At 34.7% G+C, this 20,574-nt stretch overlaps 1 protein-coding gene across 2 annotated transcripts in view; it reads right to left on the bottom strand.

Moving 5' to 3' along the window:
• The window catches only part of SMC2 (structural maintenance of chromosomes 2), a 66,426-nt gene that overhangs the window by 41,550 nt on the left and 4,302 nt on the right, over positions 1 to 20,574 (bottom strand). For both annotated transcript variants that reach the window (XM_042912676.1, XM_042912675.1), the window contains exons 4-14: positions 20,225 to 20,347; positions 18,943 to 18,981; positions 15,825 to 15,935; positions 15,602 to 15,646; positions 14,275 to 14,508; positions 13,915 to 14,064; positions 11,042 to 11,275; positions 9,482 to 9,641; positions 1,729 to 1,846; positions 910 to 1,048; positions 434 to 553 (exon numbers count right to left, since the gene is read on the bottom strand). In XM_042912676.1, coding sequence (XP_042768610.1) covers positions 434 to 553; positions 910 to 1,048; positions 1,729 to 1,846; positions 9,482 to 9,641; positions 11,042 to 11,275; positions 13,915 to 14,064; positions 14,275 to 14,508; positions 15,602 to 15,646; positions 15,825 to 15,935; positions 18,943 to 18,981; positions 20,225 to 20,347 — 1,473 coding nt within the window. The remainder of the gene's footprint in view (positions 1 to 433; positions 554 to 909; positions 1,049 to 1,728; positions 1,847 to 9,481; positions 9,642 to 11,041; positions 11,276 to 13,914; positions 14,065 to 14,274; positions 14,509 to 15,601; positions 15,647 to 15,824; positions 15,936 to 18,942; positions 18,982 to 20,224; positions 20,348 to 20,574) is intronic.

Genomic DNA, 20,574 nt, shown 5'->3' with positions numbered 1-20,574 from the left:
CTTTAATAGAGAAGCATCTCTGCAAGACTGATGGACACCTTCCAAAACCATTGTCACTGTGGGCACTTTGTGCCTGACAGGAAAAAAAAAAAAAAAAACTGAAGAATTCTGGTATTTATAAGCTTTGTATATCTAACAACTCAGAGATCAGAAATTTAATGTTATGTGATAGTCATGTGACTTCACTTAAGGTTTAAAGACATTTTAACATTACAACTCTGAAATATCAAAGGGAGTTTGTCTTCCCCCATTTCTATTCTCTTTCTATCTAATTTCACATAAGTCAACTCTTACTTTTTTTTGTAGCTTAACTATTTGAAGTATGGTAACAATACAATTTTATGGTTCCATATATGATTATGTCCCCCAAGTTAATGTCCCCTAACTAAATAAACCAAGTAAGATGCACATAAAACATATAAATAAGACTTACAAGATTCTGTGCGACCCTCAGAGTTTCTGGAGCAATACATCTGGCTGAAATCTTATTCAGTGGAATTATAGTGTATCGACGCTTCAATTCCCCCTTTTCTAGTAGCTTTTTTCCAGTCACCTAAAACATTGTGCATTTGAAATAAAGAAAATATTAATGACAGAAAATATTCAGATGGAAAGAGTACAAGTTTAGGAATCCACAATTAAATATTTAGTGCCTACCATCCTAAATAATCAAAAGTCTAAGACTGATAATAAGCATTCTGGGCTCCTGAATAAGCATGTGACTTCTTTGGGAATACAGTTAATCAAATACGATATAATCAGTAATAAAATAAAAGTCATTAACTGAATTACTGTACTTATAAACCTTAGGAACAGCTTAAAACATAAAGAAAGTACTCCATTGTAGAAACTCATGATTTTTCCAGCTAAAGAGCAATTGTAAATTTTCTTTCATTATAATTAATTTACCTCTGTGTCTACTACAACATTGTAGAGCCTTTCCCCAGCCACCAATTCTAAAGCTGTCGTTGCAGAAGTATCTTTCACACTAATCAGAGAAGCTACAAGTCCTTTCACACAATTTCTATTCCAGTTCTTCTCTGGATCCCTAAAATACAACAGATGACAAAAAATTAATGTGAAACAATAAAACAGATTAAGTTATATTTTACTAGTCAAGAGCTCTTTCTGACAACACATTCATTTGAAAGAGAAGCATATACAGTTTTAAGAAAAACAAAAATTTTTAAATGTTCCGGATGACTAGTCAGCTATTGCTTTAAGTCAATCAAAAACTCTTTCAGTATATATTGTTTTCAACACAGCAAAAATAATGTTGATGTTCTTTTTAACACATTACTTTGAGTATTCCATAAAAAAAACCCATGTAGCAAAACAAATTGTAAAATGCTAATATAGATATTTACAGAAACTGTGGACTAAATTTCCCTCATTTTGATCTTAAGAATTCCCCTGCCAACATCTGAAACGTTTCAATAAACATCTAAGAAAAAAATACCAATTAAGGAAAAGCAACTTATAATATTTTTCATACAAAAATCGTAATGTTAACAAAATTTTCGGACTGCCTTCCAGCTTAAATGAAAATATATCTTGGTTAACATTTCAATAAATGTTTAGGGAAAAAAATCCCAATTAAGGAAAAGCAGCTTACAATACTTTCATACAAAAAACTTGATGTAAATGAAATTTTCACTGTCTTCCAAGCTTAAATAAAAATATATCTTGGCTATTGCTACATTAAAATTTTAGGTTTAAATCTCTTACCTGTAGGCAAATTGAATATTGGGAAATCTGGCTAAGAGAGCTTCATATGTTTCTTTCAATCTACTGATATCACGAGATAACTGCCTGCGCTTTTCCAGAAGTCCTTCCTCTTTGTTTTCTGAATAGTAAATTACAAGTAAATTGAAACAAAATTTTAAAAATACAAATATTCTGTTTTAAAGAAACTATCAGTTTTGGAAACCTCTGTTTCCAAAGCATTCCTAGAAGCAAAATACAAATTTCTGGCATCAAATAAAAAGCATGCTTAACATGAAGAGTCAAGTAGACAATACTACCAACAAATAACAGTAATTTTCACTCTAAGAAACAATATATGAATTGAATAACCACTAATGTGGAAATAAATAACATTTTGGGAATTCTCTAGTGGCACTTCAGTAACTGAAGCAGGAAACTGTCAGTAGTAAGTTTCACAACTTCAAAGAGCTAGAAAGATGATGGAATAGGAGAATCCCAACTTCACCAAGTCCCACAGATGCTACCAGATAACACCCACATAAGTGTAAACAACCCAAAATGGCCCAAACACTGGCAGAACAGACTCTCCACAGCTAAATGTAGAGAAGAGGCCACAAGGAAGAGGGTAGGAAGGACAGAGATAGAGTCAGGAGCCAAACAGAACTGCAGGAATGCCAATGGGAGGAAAGGACACCAAGGGCACAAACAGAAGAAATGGACCTTCAGTCACACCAGGCACCCCAAGCGCAAGGAACCCATAAGGGGAAGACAAATCCCCATAATATTTGCCTCTGAAAACCAGAGGGGCATAACTTCACAAGTTCTTATCATTAGCAGGGCTTAACTCCTGGCACTTTAAAAATCAGTAGGGTCAGCTCTAAGAGAGCCAAGAAATTGAGAGGAAACTAACTCCTCACCCTTAAAAAGACAGCACAACAAACAGCCCCGCAGATGTATAGCATTTAACAGTAGCAGTTCGAAAAACGCCTGGAATATACTGGTGGGAGATTTGTTTATTAATCTCAAAGAATGTGCTGGAGGGGCAGGAATCCTTGAGAGACTTCTCCAGGAACAAAAGAACTGGCAGGCACCATTTCCTTCTTTAGTCCCTCGGCCTAGACACACAGACACTTACAGGAAACAGCACAGCTCTCTATCTAGCTTTGCTAACAGTGCTCAACCCCATGTTATAAAACTGTCCCTTCTAGTCAGACCTCTGTTCCAGGTCCCCTCCCACAACAGACCTGTGCAAACCTTGATAATTCTGCTGCCCCACCCCACTTTCGGCTGTGGGCCTACCGCTTCCAATATGCCCTGGGTTGGAATTCATCCAAACCAGTGCTATAAGCCAGGCAGGGTACAAGTAGCCCTGACAGGGGACCCATACCACTCCAAAATAACAGCTACACTGTGGAGAAGAGAGGATAATTACACATATCAGTCCTACTGCAGCCCTAGCAGTGGGCTACAATCAGATATCTGGTTTGACTGTAGGCCTCACCCACCAAAGAAAGTTTCTCAGGGTACAACATAGGGAAAGCAAGAAACACTTCCGTGCTACCGCATCTCTGGCAAACACTTGATCTGACTCAACTCAAGCCCACAATGGCTCCAGACTGGCCCTCTTAACAACACAGGGACCAAATCCTGTCCAAGACAGGCAAACAGAAACATTCCAGATGACTGGACTGAAAGCAAAAACAGCTTAGTCACAATACTAAGGTACATGCATTACACATAGGAGATACAGCTAAAGCATCAGGTTCTAGTGCACAACAGACATTGCATTGCAGGGCACTACAGGAACTCTTCTTCATAAGGTCATTACTTTCAAGAGCAGGAGACATAACTAGTATTCCTAACATGTAGAAATAGACACACAGAGTTAGACAAAATGGACAAGAGAATATATCCCAAAGGAAAGAGAAGGTAAAACCACAGCAAAAGAGCTGAATGAAATGGAGATGAGTAATATGTCTGATAGAGAATTTAAAGAAATGGTCATAAAGATACTCACTGGACTTAAGAGTGAACAAAGAGATAGAAAACATAGAAAATAACCAATCAGAGATGAAGACCTCAATAAGTGAAATTAAAAATACACTAGATAGCACACATAGCACACAAGAGGAATCTGACAAATGAATGGATCAGCAACCTAGAGGATAGGGTAACAGAAAACAATCAGGCTGAACAGGTGGTAGAAAAACATAATAAAAAATGAAAACACATTTGGGGAGCTCTGCAATACCAACAAGTGTAATAACTTTCCCTTTATAAAGATCCTGGAAGAAAAAGAGGGGCTGAAAATTTGAAGAAATAATAGCTGAAAACTTCCCAAATCTAGGTAAGAAGAAAGAAATCCAGATCCAACAGGCACAGAGACCCTCAAACAAAATCAACCCAAGGAAGCCCACACTGAGACACATGGTAATTAAAATGGCAAAAAACAGTGATATATGGAACATTTTAAAAGCAATTAAGAGAAGATAGTTACAAACAAAGAAAACCTCATAAGGCTATCAGCTGATTTTTCAGTGGAAACTTTGCAAGCCAGAAGGGAGTAGCAGGATACATTCAAATGCTGAAAGAAAAAAAAAAAAAACCTGTAGCCAAGATTATTTAGGCTATCATTCCCAAGAAAGAGACAAAGAGTTTTCTAGATGAACAACAGTTTAAAGAATTCATGACCACTAAACCAGTCCTACGAGAAATGTTAAAGGAGACTCTGAGTGGAAAAGACCATAAGCAGAAATAAGAAAAATAAGAAGTACAGAAGCAGTAAAACGAAGTATACCTATAATGTGGGGGTTGGGGTAAGAGGAGTAAACAACAGGTTCAAACTTAAGCAACTATCAACTTAACATAGACTGCTACGTGACTAAGATGTTATATACAAACCCAATGGTAACCACGAATCAAAAGCCAGTAATAGATATGCAAAGAATAAAGACATGGAATCCAAGTATATTCCAAAAAAAAAAAAAAAAAAAAAAAAAAAAAAAAAAGCCAGCAAGCCATGAGAGAAGAGCAAGAGAAGAAAGGAACAGAGAACTATAAAAACAAGTAACAAATTGGCAATAAGTATAGACCTATCAATAATTACTTTGAAAGTAAATGGACTGAATTCTCTAGTCAAAATATACAGGGTAATAAAATGGATAAAAAAACAAGAGTGCTGCCTACAGAGACTAATTTCAGACCTAAAGACACATGCAGATTAAGAGTGAAGGGATAGAAAAGCATTTATCATCCAAAAAGTGAACAGAAACAAAGAAGGGTGCTATATAAGCAATCAAACAAGAAGATATATCAGTTATAAATATTTATGCATCCAACATGGAAGCATCCAAATACATAAAGCAGCTAATAACAAACATAAAGGAAACTAACTGATTGTAATACAATAATGGTAGGGGATGTTAACACCCCACTTACATCAATGGATAGATCATCCAAACAAAAAGTCAACAAGGAAACAGTGGGTCTGAATGACACACTGGAGCAGATAGATCCAATAGATATTATTCAGAACATTCTATCCTAAAATAGCAGTATATACATTCTTTTCAAATCAGTGCACATGGAATATATTCAGAAGAGATCACAAATTAGGCCACAAAAGGAGTCTCAATTCAAACAGATGAAAGTCCTACCATGCAACTTTTCCAACCACAGCACTTAAGAAACTAGAAATCAACCACAAGAATAAGTCTGAAAAAAAAAAAAAAAAAAAAAAAAGAATAAGTCTGGACAAATATATGAAGGATAAAAACATGCCACTAAATAATGAATGGGTCAACCAAGAAAATGCATAAATGAAAACATAATGGTCCAAAATCTTTGGAATGCAGCAAAAGCATTTCTAAGAGGGAAGTTTACAGCAATACAGGCCTACCTCAAGAAGCAAAAAACATTTCAAAGGATCTAACCTTATACCTAAAGGAGCTTTGAACAACAAACAAAACCCAATACCAGCAGAAGAAAGGAAATAATAAAGATTACAGCAGAAACAAATGAAATAGAAACTAAAAGAACAGTAGAACAGACAAAAGGAACCAGGAGTTAGTTTTCTGAAAAGATCAACAAAATTGACAAACCTTTAGAAAGATTCAGCAAGAAAAACGATTCATGAGTTTGAGCCTGTATCGGGCTCTGTGCTGATAGCTCAGTGCCTGGAGCCTGCTTTGGATTCTGTGTCTGCCTCTCTCTGCCCCTCCCCCACTCATGCTCTGTCTCTCTCTCTCTCTCTCTCTCAAAAATTTTAAAAAATTAAAAAAAAAAAAAAAAAAAAAGATGGGGCGCCTGGGTGGCTCAGTCAGTTAAGCGTCCGACTTCAGCTCAGGTCATGATCTCACAGCCTGTGAGCCCCGCGTCAGAGTCTATGCTGACAGCTCAGAGCCTGGGGCCTGCTTCGGATTCTGTGTCTCTCTCTCTCTCTGCCCCTCCCCTGCTCATGCTCTGTCTCTGCCTCAAAAATAAATAAAAACATTAAAAAAAAAATTTTTTTTTAAGAAAATTTGAACAGGCTGACTACCATCAATGAAATTGAATCAGTAATCAAAAAAACTCCCAACAAACAAAAGTCCAGGACCAGATGGCTTCACAGGCAAATTCTACCTTCTCTTAAAGAAAAGTTAATACCTATTCTCAAACTATTCCAAAAATAGAAAAGAAAAACTTGCAAATCTCCTCCTAAGAGGCCGGCATTGCTTTGTTACAAAACGAGATAAAGACACTAAAAAAAACCAAAACCAAAACAAAAACACTACAGGCCAGTATCTCTAATGAATACAGATGCAAATATTCTCAACAAAATTTTAGCAAACTGAACTCAACAATATGTTAAAAAAAATCACTCACATCAAGTGGGATTTATTCCTGAGTTGCAAAGAACATTAAATATTCACAAATCAGTGAACTTAGCACATTACATCAACACGATAAAGGATAAAAACCATATAATCATTTCAGTAGATGCAGGAAAAGCATTTCACAAAGTACAACATCCATTCATGATAAAAGCCCTCATCAAAGTGGGTTTATAGGGTATATACCTCAACATAAAAAGACCTTATATGAACAACCCATAGCTATCATATTAAATGGGGAAAAACAGCTTCTCCTCTAAGATCAGGAACTAGACAAGGATGCCCACTCTCATCACTTTTACGCAACATAGTACTGGAAGTCCTAGTCACAGCAATCAGGCAACAAAAAGAAATAAAGGCATCCAAATTGGTAAGAAAGAAGTAAAAGTTTCACTATTTGCAGATGACATGATACCATATATAGAAAACATTAAACACTCCCTCAAAAATCTACTAGAACTGATCAAAGAATTCACTAAGGTTGCAGAATACAAAAATCAATATGCAGAAATCCGTTGCATTTCCATATACTAGTAACAAAGTAACAGAGAAATTAAGAAAACAATCCCATTTACAGGTGCACCAAAAGTAATAAAATACCTAGGTATAAATTTAACCAAGGTGGTGAAACACCTGTACTCTTAAAACTATAAAACACTGATTAAAGAAAACTGAAGATGAATGGAAAGATATTCCATGCTCATAGACAAGAATAAAAATAACATTAAAATTTCCATACTACCCAAAAGCAATCTACAGTTTTAATGCAATACCTATTAGAATACCAACAGAACTACAACAAACAATCCTAAAATTTGCATGGAACCACAAAAGACCCTGAATAGTGAAAGCAATCTTGAAAAAGAACAAAACAGGGAATATCATAATCCCAAATTTCAAGACACACTTCAAAGGCATAGTAATCCAAACAGTATGTACAGGCACAAAAATAGACACACAGATCAACAGAAGACAGAGCCCAGAGACCCATGGTTATATGGTCAACTAATCTTCAACAAAGGAGGAAAGCATATGCAATATAAAAGACAGTCTCTTCAAAAAATGGTGTAGGGAAAACCGGACAGCTATATGAAAAGAACGAAACTGGACACTTTCTTAGACCCTATACAAAAATAAACTCAAAATAGATTAAGGACCTAAATGTGAGACCTGAAACCACAGAAGTTCTGGAAGAGAGCACAGGCGGTAATTTCTCCAACACAGGCAATGGCAACATTTTTCTAGTCTCCCGAGGCATGGGAAACAAGTAAAAATAAACTTGGGAGTACATCAAAATAAAAAGCTTCTGCACAGCACAGGAAACAAATGATAAAACTGAAAGACAACCTATGGAATGGGAGAAGATATCTGCAAATGACATATCCGGTACAGGGTTAGTATCCAAAATATACAAAGAACTTATACAACTCAACACCAAAAAAACAAATAATCCAATTAAAAATGGGCAGAAGACATGAAAAGAGGTATCTCTAATGAGGACATACAGATGTTCAATAAACACATGAAAAGATGCTCAACATCACTAATCACTAGGGAAATGCAAATCAAAACCACAATGAGTTATCACCTCATACCTGTGAAAATAGCTAAAATCAAAACCAGAAGAAACAAGTGCTGACAAGGATATGTAGAAAGAGGAACCTTCATGCACTGTTTATGGGCATACAGAGTGGTGCTGTCACTGTGGAAAGGAGTATGGAGGTTCCTCAAAAAATTACAAATAGAATTACCATACAATCCAGCAATTCCACTACTGGGTTTTTACCCAAAGAAAATTAAAACATCAATTTGAAAAAATATAAACATCCTGTGTTTATTGCAGCATTATTTGCAATAGCCAAATTATGGAAGCAGCCCACATGTCTATCAATAGAATAATGGAAAAAGATGTGCTATACATATACAATGGAATATTACTCAGCCACAAAGAATGAAATCGTATCATTTGCAATGTGGATGGATCTAGAGATTACAATCCTAAATTAAATAAATCAGTCAGAAAAAGAATTACGATATGATTTTACTCACATGTAGAATTCAGGAAACAATAAAAAAAGAGACAAACCAAAAAACAGATTCTTAACTATAGTTAACAAACTGATGAGGAGGTGGGTGGGAGGATGGGTGAAATGAAATAAGTGATAGGGATTAAGAGTACACTTAGGATGAGCACTGAGTAATGAACGGAACTGTTGAATCACTAGGTTTTATACCTGACACTAATATAGCACTGCAAAAAAAAAAAAAAAAAAAAAAAATCAAAGACCTGTTTTATACTTAGTTGACCCTTGAACAACCGGGTTGTTCTGCAGGAGATCAGGGGCACTGACAGACACCTCCTTCCTACACAGTTCCAAATTCATGTTTCACTTTTTTTTTTTAAGTAGGCTCTACACTCACTGTGGAGCTTGAACTCACAACTCTGAAACCAAGAGTTGCATGCTCTACCAGTTGAGTCAACCAGGTGCCCCTAAATCTGTGTTTAACTTCTGATCCCCAAACTTAACTAATAGCGAAATGCTGACAAGAAGCCTTACTGGTAGCATAAACATTACACACACATTGTATATGTATTGTATATTGTATTCTTACAATTAAGTAAGCTAGAGAAAGAAAATGTTAAGAAAATCATAAGGAAAATACACTTACAGTACTCAACTGTATTTATCAAAAAAAAAAAAAAAAAAAAAAGCATCAAGTAAGTGGGCCCATGCAAGTTCAAACGTGTTGTTCAGGGATCAGTTGTATTTACGAGTATGTCTTATACTAACACCCATTAATACGGTAAAAAAAACAAACTCCTACTTGCTATTTCCTTTATTTAGTTTTTATCAACAATCACTACCTCCTAATGATTTAATATCATGTGTTTCAATGCAAACCTTCATAATTTAGCTTTTTCATTTCAGCTTCAAGTTTTTCTTTAAGTTTCTTCACAGCTTCTAAAGCTTCTTGATCCTTCCTATAGCCACTATCCATCTTCTTAACTTCAGCTTGTTTAGTCTTTAATTCTTGTTGGGCATGTTTCAACTTCATCTGAGCCTGTTATTGAAAATTTAATAGACTATGTGAGGCAGATAGTGCTAGTGATTAAATGGCCACAGATGCAGATTAGTTTAAGAAACGTCAGCTTGGAAAATGTAACTGGTCACTTGCATTAATATCTTAAAGAAATCAATCATTTCCCAATACTTTCTGCTCATAAAACTACTCAGAGTATAAAATATATGCTTAACATAAATCACTAAGTTATTTACTCCATATTTTTAATACTTACAAAGGATGACATTAATGAGTCCAAAAATTATATGAAAGAGTAATTGTCATTAGCTGATTAAATTAAAAACACATCAGAAAGCTACTAATCAGAACACTAACTAGTTCCCTTCCTTTCCACTTAGGTATGCATATTTGTACTTGTATACTATTTGTGAGTGTTGTTCAATTAACAGTGGAGAGACTGTATTGAGCAGTAAGAAAATTATACAGGAAAGTGAACTTAAGCTGACAAGAGAAATTTCAATGCTTGGAGTCTGATATGCGAATGCTAGTTTATATAAATGAGTACCGTTCCTTAAAAGCATGAACTAGTACTTTGAGATCTGGCTGGATGTCTCCTCCCCCTAAAACTGAGTAATGGCTTTTTCCCAACATATAATAAGTTAACAGAAAAACTGAGAGGATTTAAAAGTTTTTCTGTTATTGATTTCTTACAAATTTTTTGTGACCTTCAGCGTTGAGTGGAAAAGTTGCAAACATTTAACAGAAAATGCTGAATATGATTAATACAAACACACACAGGAACATGTATATTTGTAAAGATGAGCCCTCTGTTAAAAAAATAAAGACTGTGTGTATATATATATATTTTTTTTCTGCAATCAAAACTGTTGCATTCATAGGACTTTAAAAGATGCACAACTATCTAAACAAATTTGAAAGTCTTTACTGACAAGCTTCAAAGGTTATGAAATCCGTATAGGGAAACCAAAGACGAGAAGGGGGTAAGTGGGAGGGAGAGATACTTCCAAGGATGAAAGGTAAGAACTAAGTGTGGTGACCACAGAAATGGAAAGGATGTTTGTTTTCCTGTTAAAGCTTAAGACTTCGACTTTATGTTGTCAATAAAAAAGTGAAAAGAGCGCAAAAAAAAAATTAACCTCAAATATTCCGTACAATACTACAAAATAGAATAAAGCATTTATTGCATTTATAATTTCAACTAACCTATAAGGGTATTTAATATTTTATAGCATCTTAAACTATCATCAATATTTAGCAGTTAGCATATTTGAATTTCACTGCACTGAGCGCTACTGAGTAGCAGAGTAACAAATTCCTTGACATTGGCAATGGTTATAAAACGTTGAAAATAATCAGATCACCATAATGTGGAGCTTCTAAAAAAATGCAATCACACAGCGCTGAATGTCTATATTTACCTGTTTGGCTTCTGTCTGAGCTTTACTTATGTCGTTTTTACAGGCCATCATTTGACCAGCAAGAGTTGCTTCTGCTCCATCTTCATTACTAGACAGTCCAGCGGAAACAGCGTTGAAGTGCTGCTGTGCCGCAGCCAAAGCTTCAGCATCTTTATTACTTGCTTCCTGAAGGGCATTCAGCCCATCTGTTATCTTCTTAACCTCTTTTTCCTTTGCTGCTAAAGTTTTAGAATCCTTCAGGAAGATTTTAATATTGAAGAGTATTATATTTTAGGAAACACATCCATTTTTTCTTATCTACCCATACCCTTATGCCATCAAATTTCATAGCAATTTGAAGTGGGCATGGTTAAAAGGAAAATAATTTAACCATCCCAACTTTAAATACTTAATCCTCATTTTAAAATTCACCCTGTTTTTAGGATAAATGTGTCCTTAGTATTCCAAATACTACTGGAAATACTTTCATTCTGTGTGTTACGGTCTAATCTAGAAATTAGCTAAAACAGCATAAACAAACGATTTGAAGCAACTAAAAATCACTTCCTAAAGCTCTAAAATTGAACTAATAACTATCCTACTCCAAGCTTCAAAGCAGAGATTGTAGGATGAAGAGCATGTACATGAAAACATATTTATAAACTATTAAAGACCATAAAATTTAAATATTAAATACTAGTGGAAACAGCATTATTAATAATTAACCCCTTTTAAGTTATATACACGAACACCATAAACACTAAGATACCAACACTGGAAAAAAAAAATCCAGCTATACTATTTACATGAGAGTGACCAGAAATTTTGGCTCACAAGTTTAATTCATGATTCATTAAATATTTATTAGAGGTTTACCATGTATCAGTCATTGTTCTAGACATTAAAGACACAGATTCCTCAGGGACCCTATATTCTAGAGAAGCATAGTAAAAAAATAAAGCAATGTAAAGGGATAGAAACTGATGGAAACTATTTTAAGAACAATGAAGGAAGGCCTTTTTGTGATGACATTTTGAGCAGAAACCTAAATGAAATAAAAGGAGTGATCGATCATGCTAATACTACGGGGACCCACACTAGGCAAGCTCTGTGAAATATGCTTGGGTGTTTGAGGAACTATTTGGTGTTGGACCACCGTGAGCAAGTGGAAAGGAGCTAGGGTCTCATAGGCCATGGTGAAGACTAAATTTAATTATACATGTGACTTTGAAACCATTAATGAATTTTAAGAACAAGAGTGATGTGATCCAGTTTATATTTTAGCTTTTGTAAAGAACAGATTGTAGAATGGCAAGAGTAAAAAGCAAGGCAACTAACAGGGACATCATTACAGCATCCCTCCTAAGACATGAATGATGGCCTGCAGTAAAGCAGCGATAGACATGAAAAGTGGCTATATTCAGGAAGTACTTTTAAAGTCAAGAGAATTTGCTGATGGATTAGATACAGAGTTTGAGAAAAAGGGGGGAATGCAAGAAGACTCTAGGATTTCTGGACTGAACAATTAAATTAATAGTGGCGCCATTTTCTGACATAGGGAAAAATTCAATAACTCAAGGAGGTTTGGGTAGGTAGAGTTTTATTTTGGATATATAAAGTTTTAGACTTTTTGTTAGTCATCTATGTAAATATCAATTAAATAACTGGACAAATAAGTTTTAGACATTTTTTAGTCACCTATGTAACAATGTCAATTAAATAGCTGGACAAAAAAATCTAGAATTCAGGGAAGGAGTCAAGGCTAATTATAGATCTGAAAGGCATCAACATATAAATATTATAGGGCTACAGGCCTGGATGGAATTAGCTGAGAAAGGAGTGTATATAAAAGAAGTCTGCACTAGCCCAGGGGCATGCCAACATCTGTTATTTTGATTTCTATTTCTAGACTGGCTTCAATATTCCTATATTCAACTACCTAATCAACAGATCTACTTAGACGTCTAACAGGCACCTCAAGCCTATTATGTTCACACCGTACTTCCTCCTATTCTCTACTAAGCTAACGATATTTCCAATTGTCAAGGAGAGAAATCTGTAGTATCCTTCAGTCCTTTTAACAACCAACTCAACAACCAATCTGCCAGGTCTAACTCGTTGGACCTACCTTTACAATACTCATAAAATCCCAAAACTTCTCTCAATACACCTGCTTATATACTGCATTTATCCAAGGGCTATCCTCTAGACTGGTACCTACTACCTGGATTTCCTCCCTGATTCTTCCCGTTAGGTTATTCTCTAAACATCAAGAAAAGTATGATTAAAATATAAAAAATGTTGTTCCTCTGCTCAGCCAACTCCAGTGGCTTCCCATGTCACTCAGAATAAAGGTCAAAGTCCTTCACGTGTCTTATAAAATCACATGTGATCCTACACCTTTTACCTTTCTGCATTCCTACTACTTAGTGCTGAAGAGCCACACTGATCAATCTTATATTTCCAATATCTTTGGCACCTGGGGCAATTGCTCTTCTGCCTCGTACATCTTCTCCCACAACCAATTTATTTACATGGTTCTCTGACTTCCTTCAGGTCTTATTAATGAAATAGCACCCTCTCAATGAGACCGTCAGTGGTTACCCAATTTAAAATCCCACACCTTACCCACCTCCCTTATATTCCTAAAACTCTACCCTGCTTTTTCTCCAAATCTGTTACCACTATATAACACACTGCAGATTTCATTTATTTTATCATCATTCTCCTCATTGGAATGAATACCCAAAAGGCATTTTGTCCATATTTGTCATTTTGTCCACTGCTATATCCCCAGCCCAAACAACTATACTGTCCGTAGCATACACTCAATAAATATTAATAAAATGGATAAGTGTTAACCAAGAGAAATTAAATCAAGCTTATTTACTTACCTCAACCATATTTTTTTCCAGCTCTTTGCGTTTGTTCTCTTCACTTGCCAGATTTTTCTTCTTGAGATCAAAGGCACTTTGAGATTTAGTATTAACTCGCTGAGCGTCTGCAAGAGCATCTTCTAAAGATCGGAGTATACCTCCAATTTCCTATAATCAAATGCAGCCAATCCAATCAGCATACTTGTAATTTGTTCATGTCATCATGTTCTTGTATAACTTCTGTAAGATTTACTTTTTATAAGCTATGTTATTATCACACGTTAAGATGATCAATACAGAAGACAATGCCAGTGGACCTCACTTATTACAATTTTTTTTCCCACAGTATATTATCTGTTCTTACATATTATGTCTGACCTTATCTTTTCTTCTTTCCAACTCTTCTATTTCATGGCTAAGTGCTTTTATTTTTTTATCATTCTCAGACAATTTTTCTTGAAGCTTTACAACTTTATCTTGCATTTCTTTTAACTCCTCAGCTGAGCGTTCTTTTGTATCTTTAGCCAGCAAAAACTGATAAGCAATATATAAACGACTCAAATGTTCTATTTCCCTCATTACTTTTTGGTACTCCAAGTAGGAAGATCTTTCCTGGAAGAGAAATCACCAATAAAGTATAACTCAAACTTCAAAATTTTCAACAAACTTAGAAAGACTCAAACTACAGCAACATGTATAAAATTTCCCATCACATAATAGACTTTGTCTTAGATTAGTGATCATGGATTATAGAAATTTTAACATTAGATCTCTAGCTTTTCAGATACCATTATACCATCTCCAGTGAATCCTGTGTGGTTGTTTCTTTTAATATATTATCAGGCAGTTGAGATTAACAAAGAAATGTGGACACAAGGTTCACAGACTGGGGGGTAGTAAGTAGTCTACAAACTACACAACCACCAATGATACATTATTACATGTATTTTGAAATAGTATTTACCAGGATGCCTACCCAACATTCAATCATGTAACTATTTACAAACATTTGCTCACACATTATTAAACTTGATTCTGATAAGGACCCCCTAGGGCAGACAGAATAATCAAAATCCCTAACCACACCTTTTCAGATTTGCCAATAACATCCACATTATTGGCAAATCCATAATACTTTATGGATTCAGAATACAACTCTGAGAAGTATCAAATTTTAATGAGCATTTAATGAAATCCTAAATGTGAAAGTTTAAAACCAATGTGCTATAAATGCATTTTTTCACTGAAATATTATGTCAGAAGCTACAAAGATGATAGAAAAGACCTGGACATTTGTTTTAGTACCTTTCACTTATCAATGGTCTTGACAGCAATAATTGCAGTGGTAGCCCCTATTATCCTAGAAATTATTCACTCTACCAACAGGATTACTAGGAGTGTCATGTCCTCAAGAAATGTTGTTCTGCTCAATTCTACCTCTCCATCTGGGAGATCATTTTCTGAGATTATGAAGAGCAATCTCCAAAATCACTATGATTAATAGGTATGAATGAAGTACATGTCCTCTATAAGCAGAAGTCTGATTAACAAGTACCAACTCTAACTCCTTATCTTATCCCATAGAAAAATTCCTGAGAAGTGGTGTACATTTCATCTCTATGTGTATGATCTTGAATACAATGAAAAATTGTCACCAATTTTGAGAGACATTCTAGATGGCTGTCCTCACATACACAGTATATACCTCTTTTAATTTTTGAATGGTTGGAGTAATCTCTTCTTCAAGTATCTGGAAAATAAAGGAAAATCAAAATTTTCAGTATGTAAAGTACCATTAAAAAATCTGAAAGGAAAAGTAGCATGGAAGTTTAAGGAAAACTGGGGGAGGGGAAATTTCCTCTTTACAGCAGGGAAACTCTAAATGCAAAATTACTCTCTTTACAAACATTTTATATAAATTTAATTACCGTCTTAATTTCTTTCAGCTTAGCCTCTTTTTTTTCTATAGTTTTCTGGGCAGCTATTTTTTTGTATTCATACATCCTGGTTCCAGCTGCTTCTTCTATCATGGATAAAATCTGGAAAGATAATTACATTAATGTTTCAAGAACACAAGATAAATCTCATTGGAGTTTACATTAAGTATATCATTTAAGGTCTTAACCTCACTAAGCATGCTTATCAAAAAAAAGGCCCAAATGGACCAGAGACATTAAGTACATAAAAATGCACGTATTGCCCACAGCCCTAACATTCAAGAAACATTTCTGGCCTTTACTCCAATTCTAAAATTGAACTTCATGCAACACTGAGGCAGAGTAAATCTCTTTTAAAATTGAAGCCAGGGGCATCCGGCTGGCTCAGCAAGTAGAGCGTGCAACTCTTGATTTTGGGGTTGTTGAGTTTGAGCCCCATGTTGGGTATTTAGATTACTTAAAAATAAAAATTTTTAAATAAAAAAATAAAACTGAAGCCAATAATTCCTCTTTTCCTTCAAACATAAGTTTAAAAAAAATAAAGGCTACCAACATTCAGTTTTCATTTTAGAAGCTTCTACTTAAAATTGTTCCAAGAGACTTCAGCCATTTTGTGCCAACAGGATGAAGCATGACATAACATGTGCATCCCAACTATGGCATGTGCTTTAAGAACTTGGGCAAATAACTTAATCTTCTCTGTGCTGCGGTTTCTTCATCCATAGCGTATGGATAATATCTCACAACACTGTTGAGAATTACACAAAATAATTCATGTAAAAAGCACTCTAAAAAAGGCAAGTACTTATCAATTATAATTTCCTAAGTAAAACAATTTTACCAGCACTCCTTTTTCAGAAGCTTCTACACACCATCAATCCTTATCTCAAAAGGATTATTTCTCTCAAAACTATTCTCATTTCTATGTATTTGGCAGGTTTCAAATTAGAAGTTTCCCTTAAGACATTATCTAAAGAAAATATGCATGACCTACGTTCAAATCAGACTGCTATTACCAATTATCAGTTTTCCCCTTAGTTCTCAATAAAAAATAGTAACTAAAGAGCCTTTGTTCTTGTTGAAAACATTCATTCCTTTACACCAACTCTTTTCAAGGGGGCTCCAAGAAAAAAAAACTTTAAGTCTTAATACCCTAAGCAATCCACTGAATGCAATGAATTAATTTCACTGAAATCTTTTTCTGTAGGGTTTAAGTCTGACATGGAACACTGGTTGAGAAAGGCTGCTTGATACAGTCAAAATTTCTTTTAATACTGGGCAATAAAACTCTTAGAAGAAAACACAGAAGTTAAGCTCCTTGACACTGGTCATAGTGAAAAATTTTTTGGATTTGACACCAAAAGCAAAGGCAACGAAAGCAAAAATTAACAAGTGGGACTCTATCTGACTGAACTACCTTCTGACTGAAAACCTTCTGCATAGCAAAGGAAAACATAAACAAAATGAAAAGGCAACCTAGGGAAGAGGAAAAAGTAGTTGTAAATCATTAATCTGCTAAGGGGTTAATATCAAAATACATAAAAAACTTGCATATACAACACAACAGGAAAAAAACAATCTAATTAAAACCTGGGCAGAGGATGCGAACATTTTTTTCACAAAAGATAGATGAAAGGTATATGAAAGGTATTCAACATCATTACATCAGGGAAATGCAAATTAAAACCATGAGATAACTACCTGTTAGAATAGCTATTATCACAAAGACAAGAAATAACAGGTGCCGGTGATAATGTGGAGAAAAGGGAAACCTTTTCTATATTGTTGATAAGAATGTAAATTGGTGCAGCCATTATGGAAAACTATGAAGATTCCTTAAAAGATTAAAAATAGAACCACCATATGATATAGCAATTATATTTCTGGGTATTTAGCCAAAGAAAACAAAGACACTAACTTGAAAAGATACCTGCATCCCCATGTTCACTGCAGCATTATAATACCAAGACATGGAAACAACCTAAGTGTTGGTGATGAACAGATAAAGAAAATGTGGTATATATACACAATGGACTATTATTCAGCTATTTAAAACAAATGCAATCTTAAATTTTTTTTTTTAATGTTTATTTATTTTTGAGACAGAGAGAGACAGAGCGCGAGTGGGGGAGGGGCAGAGAGAGAGGGAGACACAGAATGTGAAGCAGGCTCCAGGCTCTAAGCTGTCAGCACAGAGCCTGACGCCGGGCTCGAACTCACAGACCGTGAGATCATGATCTGAGCCGAACGTCGGATGCTTAACCGACTGAGCCACCCAGGCGCCCCTAAAACAAATGCAATCTTGCCATTTGTGACAATGTGGATGGAACTGGAGGGTTTTATGCTAAGTGAAATAAGTCAGGCAGAGATAGAGAAATACTGTATAATCGTATTTGTATGTAGAATCTAAAAAGAAAAAAAATGAGATCCTGGAGAACATATTAGGGGTTGCCAGAAATAGGGGTTAAAGGGTGGACAAAATGGGTACAGGTGATCAAAGGTACAACCTTCCAGTTACAAACATTCTGGGGATATAAGGTATAGGATGGTGACTACAGTTAATAAAACTGTAAAAATACAGTTAACAATACTATATTTGAAAGTTGCTAAGAGCTAAGAAGATAAACCTTAAAAGTTATAAGAAAAAGAAAATTGAAACTATGTGGTAATGGATGTTAACTAGACTTATAAGGATCATTTTGCAATGTCTACATATATTAATCACTATATTGCACACCTGAAACTAATAGGTCACTTATACCTTCATTAAAAAAAAAATGTTAAAAAAATCTGCTCGACAATGTTCCACCCGTGCCTTTTCTTATACATTCTCATTTAATCCTCAAAAAATACCTGAGGTAAGGACTCTTGACTCTAATTTATGGATGAGGAAACTAAAGCTCAGAAAGGTAATGTCATATAGCTTTAAAAAGGTAGGGGGCCAGAGTGCCAAATAATAAAAAAAAACAAAAAACTTTCTTTACTAATTATTCTTAATAATGTTCCTAAGAATTTTAAGAATAGAAGAAATTATGTTTAAAAATTGACTTAGAAGATTAAAACAGTATCTACAATTATTACTTTTATTGTCTACAAATAGTATCTTTACCTCTGGAGGTTTCATGTTCAATACTTTTGTAATTCGGCCCTGAAAAATAAAATGGCAGTTACTGTAATGATAACAAATTAGAGTCAACTAAAGGCATACACATTTACCTGCACTGAAGTTGTTATATCCTAATATACCAACCTTTTGGGAATTCTTTCTCTTACCTACATGAAAAGATGTTTCTTCTAGAATTCTGCTATTCACACTTTCACTTACCAGTAATATAGTTTTTAAATAACACAAAGTCAACTCAGATCATATTTCCGAAACAATATTAATGATACAGAAGTCTCCAATAAGTATATAAATACATAAGTATATACAATTTAGCATAATTGTTGGACATCTTTTGATTTTTCTTTTTACTTGCTGCACTCCAAGATAATTTCTAGAAATAGAAATTCTGGGCCTCAAATAGAATAGTTACATGTTTTATTTCAATGCCAGATTATCAGTACCAAAAAAAACCAAAACAAAATTCCACTACCCAATTCTCAGACCATCATATTACTTATGATTTCGATTCATTTAAAATAAATTTTCAGCCTTGAGGCTGTGATATACTGAAAATAACGTTATTTTGGTCCCATCAGGATCCTGCCATTGACCTTGCTGTAATTTTCTAAGAGGACAGTTGGATGGGGCAAGTAAGGACAAGATAATATTAGCACTTAATTTTCATTTGAATAAGTCTCCATGTAAGAAATTTTTTTTTTTTTTTTTTTTTTTTTTTTAGTGTTTAATTTTGAGACAGAGACAGAGCATGAGCGGGGGAGGGGCAAAAAGAGAGGGAGACACAGAATCTGAAGCAGGCTCCAGGCTCTGAGCTGTCAGCACAGAGCCCGATGTGGGGCATGAACTCATGAACCCGTGAGATAAGGACTTGAGCGAAGTCCAACACTTAACCGACTGAGCCACCTAGGTGCCCCTAAGTAAAAACATTTCTTAAAATTTAATATATATTTGAAATAACAAAATGCTTGAGTCCAACACTCAAAGGAATTCCTTTAAAAGGAATATATTATGACAATATCTTTTTAAAAAATTTTATAGTGTATTCTTGTAAGTCAAGGAAAATTATTTCTAGACATTCTTCAAACTTCAAATGTGTATGTTAGAACACATCAGTACATATTAACTAAATCAACCTCTTAACAGGTGCCCAAACACCAGTGTAATGGTATATAAAAAACGGAAAACCCAAAAAGAAGCAATTCCCGTATTATAGTATCATAAAAAATAAACAATGTCAAAGTGTATATAAAGGCCACAAACAAAATACCTGCATGATGAGAAAGTGAGGGTTGTTAACGTTAAGGCCAACAGAACAGAAGAGATCTTGTACTCTGGTATTGTTTGCATTTACTCCATTGATTAAATATTTATTTCTACCACCAATAACCACCTAAAAGGGAAATATTTTAAAAGATATAAATGAATATATAAATCTTGAAGTAAGATGATACCTTTCCAAATATATTTCACTTGTTTGTTCTGTCCTACTAATGATAAATAAAACCAATCCTGAATAAATAATGGAGGAAGTGTGACATGGTCAAAAAGAATACAGAGTCAGGTCAATTGGTTTCTAATCCAAGGACATTCCACACACAAGCCTCCTAATCTCTCATG

Source organism: Panthera leo, chromosome D4 (genome assembly GCF_018350215.1).
Source record: "Panthera leo isolate Ple1 chromosome D4, P.leo_Ple1_pat1.1, whole genome shotgun sequence".
NCBI lineage: Eukaryota > Metazoa > Chordata > Mammalia > Carnivora > Felidae > Panthera > Panthera leo.
This window is presented reverse-complemented; position numbering and strand designations above follow the sequence as displayed.